The sequence below is a fragment of the Meles meles genome, chromosome 6 (assembly GCF_922984935.1).
Source record: "Meles meles chromosome 6, mMelMel3.1 paternal haplotype, whole genome shotgun sequence".
Classification (NCBI taxonomy): domain Eukaryota; kingdom Metazoa; phylum Chordata; class Mammalia; order Carnivora; family Mustelidae; genus Meles; species Meles meles.
The window spans coordinates 146,176,022-146,190,126 of NC_060071.1; the positions used below are offsets into that span (position 1 = coordinate 146,176,022).

The following is a 14,105-nucleotide window of genomic DNA, read 5'->3' on the forward strand; positions in this document are numbered from 1 at the left end:
GCCCCGCTGCTCCGACACGCACGGACTCAGAGCACATGCAGGGTGGAAGGTCCGGGGTCCGCACTGCACCAGGGACCTGGGCGTCCCCCCACCTCCGTCCCTGGGGAGCAGCGTCTGGGTGTGGGTGGGTGGGACCGGCCCTTACCTTCATGGCATGCACGACAGCCTCCGGCTTCTGTCCCACAGAGCTGTAGCCGGCGGAGGGGGGCGAGGACAGCTCAGGAACCGTGCAAGCTGGGCCCTGTGGGAAGGAACCGCAGGGCTTAGCTGGTCCCCGGCGGCCCCTGGGTGGTAGCCAGAGGGGCGCCCAGCGGCAGGGAGAGGCCCCAGACTAACGCAGGAGGAGCTGGGGGCCGAGTGCTGCTGGTGAGGAGGCGGGGTGTGAGGCCCAGGCCGGGGCAGAGGTCGGAGGGCCGCTCCAAACCCCACCCCAACTCGCAGGCTCCCTCGCCCCCACTCCGCGTCCACAGGGACACTCTCCCAGCCCTGAGCTTCCGACCTGTCTGGCCACCCGAGGTGTGCCACCAAATTCAGCAAACGTTTTTTAAAAAATAAAATAAAATAATGACTGCGTTTATTTATTTGAGAGAGAGCGAGCAGAGAGCATAAGCAGTGGGAGGAGAGGGGCAGAGGGAGAAGCAGGCTTCCCGCTGAGCAGGGAGCCCGATGCGGGACTCGATCCTAGAACCCTGGGATCATGACCTGAGCCGAAGGCAGACACTTAACCGACTCAACCACCCAGGCGCCCCTCAGCAAGCACTTCAGACGGCAACCAGGCGCCCAGCTCCCCACAGCCCTGGGAGCAGGGGACAAGGCCAGGTGAAGAGGGGAGTCGGCCTTCTGGAGTCCGGCCCACCTGTGTCAGAGGCTGCGTGTCTGCCCAGGACCCCCAGCTGCTTTTCGATGGGATTACTGGACCAGGTGGTGTGCCTCAAGCTGTAGGGGGACCCCGGACTTCGGGCCCCAGAGAAGGAGGCCTGGAGGACGGAGCTCCCTGGGGCCAACACAAGCCGGGAGGTCAGAAGACACCGGGAGTGGGTCTAACGGGAGCCAGCAAGTGCTGGAGGCCAGACAGAAAGCTGCATGGGTGCAAGCAGCCGGGGAGAGGCCGGGGAGCCGGGGTGCCTGCATCCGTCCCTCCTCTGAGTCTCAGTTTCTTTCTCAGTCTCTGAACCCCAGTGGCCAGGTGGACTTGGTGAACTGGTTTCTGGGGCCATCACCCGGGGAACCTGCCCAGCCCAGCCATGCTGTGTGGGCTTGGGCAAGGCTCTGAAGTAGGGCCCAACCCACTCCGTGCCTCAGTTTCCTCGTCTGGACGATGGAAAGGGTTCCAGTGTCCCAGGTTGTGTGCAGAGCCTCGGCTCGCTGTCCGATGGGCACTTCCCTAGCTGCAGCGGGCCGCTTGGTCTCTGGTGCCCATGTCAGACTGGTCATGTGGGGAAACCAGACAGGATCCCAGGGTTCTGGGGAGGCAGGTGGAAGGCAGAAAACACACACGCACGCGCACACACACACACACACACACTCTCTTTCTCTCTCTCTCTCCTGCCAGAAAGCAGATGCACAGTCTGAGGCCGAAGGCTGAGCTCCCTCCACCGTTGGCCAGCAGGGGGCGACAGCCGCTCGCGTTCAGCCCCAGTAGGCACCAGATGCCTGGCCCCTGGCACCTCTGGCCTCCTGTCCCGTCTGCACCTGGGTTCCCTGAACAGCCTGCTCCGTAAAGGCACCAGGCGGCTGCTTCCCAGAGCATAGGCAGGAAGGAACCAGGAGTGGCCCGGACAGCCTTTCCCTGACCCGCCTCACCAGGCTGCCAATGAGCACGTGGTTGCAGGTCCTGTCCACGAAGCCCGCGCGGGACGTGTAACCCGGGTCAGAAGTAAACGCCGTGGGACTGGAGCTTGCGGGGGGCGCTCCCCACAGACAGCTTCTCCCAAAGGCCCCTCCGGCTGCAGCGGGAGGCCAGCCCGGTGACATCTCCCACTTTCTCAGCACCCACCCCCCTACCCGAGAAACCCCGATTTGCTATCTTCCTGCACCCCCATGTGACAGACGAGGGCAGGACCATGGGTGTGACAGAAGGCTCACAGCAGGGCTCAAACGGGGTCTGGGGTTCCAGAGCTAGTGCCCAAAGTGGGGAGCCGAGTGTGTCCCCAAGAGAACAGAAGCCACACGACCACATGACCACTCATCCAGAACATTCGCAGGGTTGCTCCCCACGCTGGACAAAGCGTGGACACTGCCCAGATGTCCAGCCGCTGAGCGGGGGTGAGGGAGGGGGTGCCTGCACCCATGGAATATCACTCGACCACACAAAGGCAGGAGGTTCGAGCCCACGGCAGCGCCTCCAAAACACAGCACCCCGCGGACGCGGCCAGTCACAGAGGGTCACCTGTTACAGGACTCTGTTGCTAAGAAATGTCCAGAATGGGCAAGTCTGCGGAGGCACACCAGTGGTCGCCCGGTCAAGGCAGGGGAGAGTGGGGAGGGGCTGCTAAAGGGGGCGGAGTTCCTCCGTGGGGTAAAGAGATGTTCTATTGCGATAACTACAGCAATCTGTAAATGTGCTAAAAACCAGTTAGGTGAGTCCTCAAAAATAAAGTCAACTGACAGGGGCGCCTGGGTGGCTCAGTCGGTTAAGCGTCTGCCTTCAGCTCAGGTCATGATCTCAGGGTCCTGGGATCGAGCCCTGCACTGGGCTCCTTGCTCAGCGGGGAGCCTGCTTCTCCCTCTCCCACTGCCTGCAGCTCGCCCAGCTTGTGTTCCCCTCTCTCGCTGTCTCTCTGTCAAAATACATAAATTTAAAAATGTTTTAAAAATAAATAAAGTCAACTGACCCGAAAAGAAAAAAGGCAGAAGACCAGTATCCCCCCCAGCGCCTGTCAACAGCCTTGACCCTGCTCGCGGCAGACTGGTACTCAGCCCCCCTCCGCGGCCAGCTCCTTCCATGGGGCCTGGAGTCCCAGGGCCTGCTGCACCCTGGCCAGTGACCCTCGGTCAGGGAGAAGCTCGGGGGCCCTGGGCAGACACGCAGCCTCTGACTCAAGTGGGCAGGGAGTGGGGAAAGTGGACAGGGACAGAGGTAGGGAGGGCGGGGACAGCCAGCCTGGTGAGGAAAGGGGGTCCGGGTCCCTGCCCCACAGGGTCACCTGTTTCACCTTGGGATCCTCTGACCTGTGGGCTACCTGTCCCCCAACTCCCGGGACCTGCAGGTAACCTCACAGAAGACACGCCAGGTGCGGGAGATCTGGGCCCCCAGCAGCGTCAGGCACGGAGGGTCCCTCCAGGGCCCAGCAAGGGCTTGCTGCCCTAGCAGCTCCCCAAGAGTGTTCCTATAGAACCTCTGGGCCTCCCCTCGCCCGGGCAGGTCACGAGACGGGCTGAGCCTCACCCCTGCCCTGCAATGTGCACCAAGGATCCTGGAGGCACGGCGTCCCCAAGTGAGCGGTGTGGCCCTAGGGAGGGGCTCTTACGTTCTGCAGGGAGTCCTGGTAGGGCGGGAGGCTTGCCAGCTGGGACTCCGAGTAGTACGGGGAGAAGCCTTTCCGCAGCGTCCGGAACTCTCCAGGGCCTGCCTGCTGCGAGGGAAGGAGGACAGGTTAGAGGTGAGAGGCCGTGCTGAGGGGGCCGAGGGCCGTGCTCTGTCAGGACATGATCAGCTGCTCCTGCCTGCCCCTTCCCCACACGGGCAGTGGGCTGCACCCTCCCTCCCCTCTCCCTGCCCCATCGGTCCTCACTGCCACATGTGTTGGTGCCACGAGGCCAAAGGGCTTCAAGCTGCCCCCCCCGGTGCACACTTTATCAACGTTTCTCGAACAGAGCAAACGAGTAAATGAGGATGGCCTCCCACGCCCACCCTCCTTCCTCGGCTCCAGCATCCTGCCCTGGGGGCCCTGGCGCCTGGCCTGGGGAACACTCCCTCCAGCCCCGGGGGGTGCTCCCGCCTCTCACGGGTGAACCTGTCCCTGTGAACCTCTGCCGTCAGACAGGAGCTCCCAAACGTGAGCCCTGTGTCCTCCCCTGTATGTCCACAGGAACCAGTGCCTGCTTGGGGCGGGGGGCGGGCCACAGGAGGGACAGAAGGACGAGTGAATGGACATACATTTGGCCACAGGTGGTTTCCCTCAGGGCAAAGCAAATGCCCCCGGAAGCTGGAGGCTGGGATCAGCAGAGGGAGGGGACCCAGGGGTCACGCTTAATCCAACACAGGCCCTCTGAGAAGGAGCCATGGCCTCTCGGGCCCTCCGCATCACTCAGAGCCCGGGGGGGGGGGGGGGGGGGGGCGTTTCTGGCCCAGACATCCTTTTCCACTTCAAAGGATCTGAGGGCATGCTGGAGGGCAGACAAAACACACAGAAGGTCCCATAAGTCCCTACACAAAGCCTGGAGGACTGGGGGGCTGGTGAGCAAGACAGCTCAACAACCACACCCGGGGGTCCTTCCTCCTACACACCAGCCTGGCACTCCCCGCCGGCCCGGGAGGGATGCACGCACAGCCTGCTCCCTTCCCGACTGCCAGCCCCAGACCCGCTTCTCACGAGTCTCCAGCCTCACCGACTCCCTGCCTCCTGCTCTCCTGTCCCCATCAGACCCAGGTCCGACCCCTCAGTGGGGCCAGGTCAGAGGGCACAGAGCAGCACCCTATAAGGGCCTGGGGGACCGGACAGGTCAGAGGGCACAGAGCAGCACCCTGTAAGGGCCTGGGGGACCGGAGTGAAAACGCAAGGCAGGCAGGTGCACGGAGGCTCCCAGAGCAAACACCGACAGCAGATCCAAGCCCTCACCGCCGGCTCTCCACCCCACCCAGGCACCCTGGCCAGAGCGGAACGATTCCCATGACCTCCAGGAGAACCTGCGTGTGAATAAAGGTCACCAAGAGGCACAGAACAGAAGTGGGCACGCCCCCTCCAAGGATGGCCCCTGAAGTGTGGCAGGGTATCCCCAGGAACCCGTGATATGTGGTTGCCCCCTGCCCCCGGATCACAGCCTCTAACCAGAGCCATGTTAGTCCTCCCTGGCCCAGCCAGAGGTCCGATCTAGCAGAGCGCCCCGTCACCAGGCACCAGAAGGACAGAGGCCACAGTGCTGACCCTCGCTGCCCACCCTGGAGGACCCCTCTGCCCATCAGAGCATCTGTGCCTCCCTGACTCGCCCACGGTGGGCGGGGGCGTCACCCCGCTTCAGGCGAAGGCAATTATCTCCCCGGCTGGGCGGCTGCGCCAGTTCCAAACTCTTCCCCGGCAGGGTGTGCTCACCGCGCGTCCGCGTCCAGGGCCGCCAGGTCCTTGTCCCTCTGACCCCATCCTGCGGGAACACGCCCCACTGGCCTCACCAGGCTGGCAAAAAGGGACCAGGTGCAAGGCTCAGCCCAGCTCACACACACTGACATTTGGCCACGTGGCCAAGGATTTGAGCCACCGCTCTCTCTGACCAGCCCCTGGCACCCGGACAGCTGGACGTTGCCCTGCCCTTCCCCCTCGCCATCTAGATCCTTCTGTGGGCTGAGTCTCACCTCCCACACAGCTCCTCTGGCCCAGGACCCAGTAGGCTCAGAAGCAACTCACATACTGTTACTGAAAACAAAACAGGTTTGTGTTCCCTCCTCCCTCCACAGCAGATAAATTCCTGGGGAGGATGTGCGTCCAGAGGGGTAGGGGGGAGGGTTTAAATCAGCGCGTGCAATGCCCACCCCTGCCTTCAGCGATCATCTATAAATACTCGCACGTCCACAGAACTTTATTAGCGACCCACAAAGCTGGCGGGAAAAACACACCATCTCTCATTAGAGGCAATGTGACTAATGATGCATCAAAATGAGGGACCATAATTGCACTTAAACCCAAATTAAAAATCCTGGGATGCGCCTGTTGGTGCCCTGGAAGAATGAAATCCCGAGGTTTTTAACGCGGAGGGGCAGCGGAGCTGAAAGGGCCTTCGGAGGCGGTTGGGCCTGCCCCTGCGGGGGGCTCGGGATGTTCAGGGCACGGGAGAGGATGTCCGCCCAGCGACAATCCCAAACATGGCTCCCTCGGGACACAGGGAGAAAGGATCTGTCACACGGAGTGGCGGGACTCCCACATCCTTAAAAGTAAAAAAAAAAGCGTCGCGGGCAGACAGAGACTTGCCCCCTCCGGCCGGGAGGGAGAGACCCAGGAGGCCGCAGGGCCCCCAACTCCACTTAAGGACACGGAGCCTCTGTCCAGGGCTGCACTGCACCGGGCTCCGGGCCGCCGTGCACTCGGGCTACCCCAGCCTCTATGAAGCCCCGCGGTCCTGCGGCAGGCTCCCCAGCCATCGCCTTCCGGGGGACTCCTGGGGAACACCGTCGGGGGGTGCTGGAACAGAAAAGTCAGGATACAGAGGAAGGACCCCGCCCACCTCCCCCTTCTGCCTACTTAGGGCTTCAGGTCTGGGCAGCAGTTGCAGGCGGGCTCACTCCAGGCAGCTGACCTCACCCCTCCTTCCTGCCCCCAAAGGACTTGGGTCCCCGTGGGACCGCGTGCCAAAGGAGAACCTCCAGCATGCACCCAAAAGGGAGGCAGCGTCTGACAGGTGACACGGGGACTGCTGTGGGGGCTCTGGCGTGAGCCTGATGTAGGGGCATCCGGAGACCACTCAGACCCCCGGACACGGGCTGGGAGAGCTGGGTGAGAAGGGCCGTGGGAGGCCGCGTGGCCCCGCTCTACCGCCATTATGTGCAAAGCTGCCCGTGAATGCCAGCTCGGAGAGGGCAGAACCAAGGCACCCTGGTGGTGGCCAGCTCCCAGGAAGGGACAGGAGGGGACCCGCAGAAGACAGAGCAGCACACAGCACTCAAAGCAGTCCCCACCCCAAACACCACTGCAAACACGTCCCGCCAGACAGCTCTACCTGAAGCCAGCTTCTCGGGCGGCCGTAGGGACGGGGCAGCTGGAAGGGAAGAGGAGCGCTGTCACCCAGCAGATGCCAGCCACGACCCCCCTCCCCGCCATTCCCCTCCCTGGACACCTGTTTGCCCAAAGCTGCCGGGACCTCAGTTGGGCCGGGGTGGGCACCTCCGGAGAGCCCCCATGTTTTTAGAAACCCCCGTGTCTCCAAGGGCTCACCGGGCACCCGGCCCCCTCACAACCCTCCCAGGGCTGACGCGGGGACCCCGCAGACCCGACAGGCCAGCCCACTACACTGGCCTGGAGGCGCCCCAAGATCCCGGCGCGGCAGCCGGCAGAGGCATGGAAGGGGCGCTGCGAGGCTGCTCACAAGGGCATCCGGCTACTACCGACCAGCCAGACTGAATCTCCCTTAATTTTCAGAGAACCGGTCTGCAGACCATCATGAAGGACGTGGCTGCTGCATGGCTGGGGGCCCACGTGTGGCTGATAGGACTCCACCGCAGGGGAGATGGCACCGCATCCCGACGCCCCATGTCATTTCTGGCCCTAAATCCCAGTTTTCAAACCAGGGGGGGTGTGTGCTGCCCAGGACCACGTGGCTGCAGCTGACGGGATGCATGTGGTCTCACCCGCCACGGTGACCATCAGCCCTTCCAGGTCCCCATGACAGCCCAGTACTTGCTCCAATAAGGTGAGCGAGGGACAGGCGAGGACCCCGGAAGAAGGGGTGAGGGACTGGGGGGGGGGCACAGACTCATGAAAACCAAATCCCACCCGGGCTAGGGGAGTCCGGGCAACTCCGCAGCTTCCTAGGACTCTGTTGTTTGCACGTACGTTAGGGTCAAGAAAGGCAGCCGGGGGCGCCTGGGTGGCTCAGTTGGTTGGGCAATTGCCTTCAGCTCAGGTCATGATCCTGGAGTCCCGGGATCAAGTCCCACATTGGGCTCCCAGCACAGGGAGTGTGCTTCTCCCTCGGACCTTCTCCTGGTTCATGCTCTATCTCACTGTCTCTCTCTCAAATAAATAAATAAAATGTTTAAAAAAAAAAAAAAAAGGAAGGGTAGCCGGCTGCCAAGGGGCCCACGGCTCTCACCGCTGGCCAGCCCTGGTCCTCAGGCGTTGCAGGATTGTCGTCCCTTTACACCTGGGGCAGGCACCCTTAGTGTCCCCATGTGACAGATGAGAAAACTGAGGCCCAGAGCGGTGAAGCCCCTGACCCCACGCCACCCAGCTGGAAAGGTGGCACTTTGGTGACCTGAACCTGGCCCTGTGGCTCTGTGCCACCCAGCATGGGGCTCACAGTGGACAATGATTAAGCGTCGGGGACAGAGGTAGAAGTCCCCGTCTCTTTCTGCCCACGTTGCTAGTAGACCATCTGCTCGGATGCCGGAAAGAAGAGCTTTCCTCCCTGGCTCAGGGAGAGGCTGGACCGGCTGGAAGGTTCTGCTAACAAAGTAATGAAAGCCCTTCAGGGGTGCAGAGACCACCCCACCCCAACAGAGGGAACAGGACGTAACCGTCAACCCTAGATGCCAAACAGGCAGAGCAGGGACGGCTCAGAGCCAGACAACCAGCTACCTGTGTGGGAACACAGCACCACGGAAACGCCGGAGGCCAGCTTCCCTGGAGGGCCTGGGCAAGGGAACCAGCCACTCGGGATCGCACATCCTCCTCGGGGACTCAGGTGACAGAACTGAGGTCCCAGCACGGGCTGAGATGGTGGTAGACTATTCCCCTGTCCCCCAGCCCAGATGGCTCAAAACGCCGACAAGGGCCACGGAGGAGCCGTTCATCTAGGGACACTGGGGTGAGGACGAAGGGGGCAGGCCTACACGGCCGCCTCCACTGCCCTCCATGGCAGCCCACGTTTTCTCAGCTCCTGGGCAAATGGGGAGGCTTCATTCATCAGCCCAGTCGTGAGGAGAACCAAGGGAACCAAGAGCCAAGCCCCAGCATCAATGCCAGCCGCCCCCACCCCAGCCCGGCCGGGCACAGAATCCCCCAGAAAAATAACAACGTGTGCAGGGGGCTCGAGATGAATCATCACAGAGGAAGCAGCTGTGTTGATGAAATTTTAAAGCCAACGCGAGAAGGAAAACACGAACTGCAATATAGTAATTTAGTTCTGTGAACACGCTGGCACATTTTTAATTAAAGCTATTTTAGAGTTAAATAGAGGCCATGAGGGGAGGGGCGGGGGCAATGGGAAGTGGGGGCCGCAGAGGATCTCCGCCCTCTGGCCCAAACCCTGAAGCCACGCCCCCTGAAGGTGGTTGGAAGACGAATCCCGCTCTCTCCCGCTTTTCGCCAAAAGGCAGGTGCTTTCGGCTCTTTGCAGAGCTGGAGGTTTCTGAGCAATTTGCTTTCGGTGAGGGGACTTATGTGCCAGCATCATCAAGTCAGACAAGCCAGGGCCCATGAGGTCCAGGCAGGAATCTCTCTCTCCAGGATTCCCAAATCCATCCCTTGATTACCTCCAAAGATGGCACACTCACTACCTTAGTGAAGCAGAACTTCCTTATTCTGGGCAACAGCCAGCCTCCCCTCCTGGCCTAGGACTCTGGGTGGGTGGTGGCCAGGGCCTCCCCAAGATGTATCCACCCAGTCCAGCTGTGCTAAGCACTGGAGAGGCCGATGTGACGACTGAGAGCCAGCATCCCAGTACTTGAGTGGCTGACGGTCCAGCAGACCTGGGGGCTGGGCTCCCCAAGGGAGGATCTCAACAACTAGCAGCTCAAAGGGCTGAGAGCTCAGACTAAGTGCTGAGCCCCCCGCGGGTGGTTGGGGAGGCTGTCGGTAGGAGGCCATGCCTGAGCTGCAGGCCAGGAGAAAGAAGAAAAGGCAAACCCCTTCTTCCCTGGACTCCCCTAGAGTGGGGCCAGGACTGTCACTGCAGGCCTGCAGCAGCCCCCCATGCACAGGAGTCCTGCTAGCTGGGGAAGGAGGTGGGCAGGCCCGGGCCTGGTCACCCCCATGCCCCTAGGACCATCTGTACACGTACGTGTGTGCACGCCCATTTTCCAGGTGAGGAAGCCGGGTGGTGCCATCTGAGCCGCCACCGGAATACAGAAGCAAGTGACACGTGAGTTGCCACCAGGAAGCCAGGAGCAGGCCAGGGGGCCCCCTCGCTGTCCACGTCTCTCTCTCTCTCATCTCTCCTGCGTGGCTCAGAACAGCGGCGCCTGACTCTGCAGCCAGCAGTACCGACCCACCCTCAAGGCCAAGCTCTGGTGACAGCAGGGGACAGGGACAGACATCCTGCCAACAGGCATGGCTCCTGGGAGCTTTTGCAGACTGTAGGTGGCGAGCCGACACTTCCACGGCAACAAGGGGACAGGTACACACGGCCCTGGGAGGGGAGTGGGGCACCGAGGCCCCAGCACCATGACACCGCCCCCTTCTTGGGCTGCTGGGTGTGGGCCCGACACCTGCTCACTGGGAGACCCTGAGCAGAGGCCCCACGGAGGAAGGGGCTGGAGAAGGGCCCTGGGTGCCCCGCCGCCCCAGGACCCACACAAGCCCACACAACTACATCACGGCAGCCTGCCTTCGCGAGGCTCCGTTCATTCGGGAGAAAGGAAAGTTCTATCGGGGAAATAAGACACCTGGGGCCCGTGTGGTGGAGGCCGAGCTCCCAGCACTTGCCTGCTCACGGCCATAAGCCAGGGAAAACCTCATTCTTGTGCCGACATCCCAGCCACCTGCAGCAGCAAGCCGGGATCCCGGCAAGGGTCTGCATCCCTCCATCTGACCGACACCTCTCCCCAGCAGGCCGGGCGTGGGCACAGGGGGCGGACAGAACCTTCTGCTGCTGCCTCGGGGCCACGGCCCCACGTCTGACCCCTGGGAGCAGGTCTGAGCAGGCACGGGGGAGGGGGAGGGGGGCGGGCAGGACGGCCACGGCCCAGGTAGCTGCCAGCCCCCAGATGCCCAGACACAGGCACCCTGACAACCTCCCCCTCTGTACATGTGGGCACGGGGCCAGTGGACACAGCTCTGGGGGGCCTCTCTTGTGACACAGGGGTGCTCCCAGGCAGGACGGAGTAGAAGGGCCACCCCTCTGTGGCCTGAGCATGGGCACATTTCCCCCAAGTCCATGGCCAGGTCCACCACTGGCATATTTTCCCAATGGGACAATGTGGCCCGGGACAGCAGGAGCCACGGAGTCAGGGACACTCCTGTCTTCGTGGAGAAGGGGCCACAAGCAAGGCCCAGTTGGACCACAGAACAACCTGGCAAACAGCACCCTGAACTCGGGGCTCGGGTGCTCACCCCACTTCTCCAAGGGAACCGTGACACAACAGGGGGACAGGGAAAGACTCACAAGGCCACTGACCCGAGGCTTCGGGTCCGGATCGTGGTCCTGGCCTCCGCTCTGCCGTCCAGTGGCTGCAGCGAGCAGGACGGGCACCTACTCCAAAGCAAAGGCCCCTGAGCCTTAACAACGGCCCCCACCACCCCACTCCTCCTGGCGCCACTTTGGCCTCCGCTCCCGCAGCCCAGCCCACACCCCGTCCCCAACCCACGCCAGGCCCCCGGGGAATGGAAGGTGCCCCAGACCCCAGCCGGGTAAGACCCCAGCCCCAAGGAGCCAAGGGAGCCAGCACGCCCGTGGCCGAGCCCTTCCGCCACACAGGACTGTACAGCATATAAAGTTCCGAGCCAGCCTCGCAATTCGATGCCTGGCTCTACCCCTGAGCGGGGCGCGGTGGCCGCGGGGGCGTGGGGGCCGGGGGTTGAACCATGCACTCTGCCCCGTCCTGCTAGGCTGTGGGAACTGCCCACACGGCCCACGCAGGGGCGAGGTGCGGGGCAGCAGTGGTGGGGGCTGTGCTCCGTGCCGGGGCCCCGAGCCTCCCAGCAGCCACCCAGCGGGCAGACGGGGTGCCGCAGGCTTCCGAGCAGGACAGCCAGGACAGCGGCGCCAAGTCTGCTGGTCGCCTAGCAACAGGGCCAGGCAGCTGAGCCTTCCCTGGGGTTGGTTCCCAGAGAAACACTCTGGGCATTCTGGCCGCCACATATGGGGGGGGTGGGGGGTATGGCAGGGGAGGGGGAGGGGAGATCAAGCCCAGGATGGGTACAAGGGAGAGAGAGGCTGGAGGAGCTGGCCAAGCCAGCTGGCCCCCCGGACCTCGAGCAGGGCTGACTGCAGCCTCCCATCCCCGCCCCACCCATACCACAGAAGGCCCTCGTCCTAACGGTCACAACCCCTCTGTGCCAGCCACACTCAGCAGGACCACAGCTGCCTGTCCCCCTGTGCAGGCTGTCACCCTGCCCGGCCTCCCCCCTGCACTGCCCTCGTCCTCCAGCCTCTAACCCGCCATCCCTGTGCTGGGGACATGCCGGGGATGAGACAGAGCCTCATCTGCCCGTGGGCACCGGCCCGGCCCAGGAGGGTACAAGGTGCACCCCAGACAGGACAGGATCAGCGTGGCAGGAGCGGGGAGGTCACCGTGTGGGTGACAGTGGGGGTGTGCCACCCGCTTCCTGGCCTCAATCTGCCTGCCTGAGGGCCAAAGCAGCCCCTTCTTCAGCAACTGTGCATTCCACACCATCTCTGGGACAGGCCCAGGGCTGGCCCCAAGAGCTCACAGACCACCGGGGGACACCCCAAGGCCATGGAGCAAGGATTAGGTCCATGATCCCAAAGTTCCAGGCGATGCCTCAGATGGCTGTAGGGCAGGTGGGCAGTTATGGGAGTGAGGGGGGAAGGAAGGCCCAGGTCAGCTGGGACATGGGTGGGCCCCAGAGTGGGGGCAGGGGGCAGGGGTCATGCTGGACCTCAGGGTGCAGTGGGCACTCTCCCCCGCAGTCTCCCCGCAGCCAGCCTACCTGTGCGAGGGGCTTGTCACCCTCCAGCAGCCTCATCTTGGTCTCCAGCTGCCTGATGTAGCTGGACGAGGGATCTGTAACGACACAAGTGGGGAGCACGTTAATCGCGGCAAACTCGGTCTCCAGTGGGAGACCCACACGCCTGCCTGAAGCCTCCAGGCCAGGGCTTCCAGGACCTGGAGGAAGGACAGGGGTTCCCTGCCTGCTCCCTTGGCCTCTGTAATGCTTCACATCCAGAAAGTACTCCCTAGCATCCCCTGATGGGACCCTACAGCCAGGGAGCAGTGCCCAGCAGGGCATGGGGTCCAGGGAGCCCCCTCCCCAGTACGGTGGGGAAAATGAGTCTGCTGAGAGTACTGGGTCAGTGTCCGGGGTTCCTCTGCTCCCCACCGCCTGACACACAGGAACGTCTCAACAATTCGCAGCCGGAGGGGGCTGTCCATAGCGCAGATGAGATGCCATCCTTCCTGACGGACTCTAAGGACGAGAGCGGCCAGGGGCCGGGGCCCGGGCCAAGCCAGTGACACACTCCCCAACCACGCACCCCCAGTTTCGGAATGCAGCAGGCTTCCTGAAATCCACCCTCCCTCACCACACTGACCAGTTTTACAGTCCCGTCAGACAGGCAGGCCAATCTCCACCACCTAACTCCCAGATCAGCTCGGCCGGCACAGGAGAAAAGCAAGCACTGAGTCACTCCAAGCCAGGCTGGGATGGGGTGGACTACCCGGGTGGGACCCGAGGGCAACCGGGAGCAGAGGAGCCCGAGGACGGATGCGGACCATGGGGCAGGGAAGGCGAGGGGACCAGACCATCTCGGCAGGTGCAGTCGTGCCGCTGGGACGTCAGGTCCTCAAGCCAGACGCACGGGGCGCCTCCCTGCCCGGTCTGCAGCCACCCAGTATGGGACGGGCTCGGCACCTCTCATCCACACCAGCACCTCACTGGAGCTCACACGGCCCAGACACCAGCCTACACCCTGGTCCACGGCTCCCCTCCTGCACCCACCTCCACCCGACAGGATAGAGTCTGCCGGTTACACCAGCCTTTTCGCTCGGAAGTCACCAGAACTTCGACCAAAGCCACCTCCCTACCCCGCAGCCTGGGGAGACGGACCCCATAGGACTTTGAATACACCGAGGTGGGCAAAGGGGATGGGTGCTGGGCAAGGACACGCTGGGGTACCATGCAATGGTGGGAAAATGAAGACTCTGCCCGTCCCCGGCACACGGCTGGCACAGCCAATGAGCCCGGGCCCTTGGGGACACGGATGTCATGCCCATCCCACTGGTGCTCACCTGGCGGCCCCCTGCCCAGAATGCCATGACCTCACTCCACAGGGGCTCGGCCTGGGCCTCAGAGCTCCTGCCCAGCGGGAAGGCCATTCTCTGAGGGCATCCCCGCTTT

At 63.1% G+C, this 14,105-nt stretch overlaps 1 protein-coding gene across 7 annotated transcripts in view; it reads right to left on the bottom strand.

Moving 5' to 3' along the window:
- CCDC85C (coiled-coil domain containing 85C) overlaps nt 1-14,105 on the bottom strand; it is a 74,356-nt gene that overhangs the window by 4,859 nt on the left and 55,392 nt on the right. For 2 of the 7 annotated variants that reach the window (XM_046010051.1, XM_046010055.1), the window contains exons 2-5: nt 12,699-12,772; nt 11,191-11,277; nt 3,471-3,572; nt 146-241 (exon numbers count right to left, since the gene is read on the bottom strand). In XM_046010051.1, the coding sequence (XP_045866007.1) occupies nt 146-241; nt 3,471-3,572; nt 11,191-11,277; nt 12,699-12,772 (359 nt within the window). Of the gene's footprint in view, nt 1-145; nt 242-3,470; nt 3,576-6,795; nt 6,907-11,190; nt 11,278-12,698; nt 12,773-14,105 lie in introns of those variants that run through there. The other 5 variants (XM_046010053.1, XM_046010058.1, XM_046010052.1 and 2 more) reach the window with 4 other exon arrangements.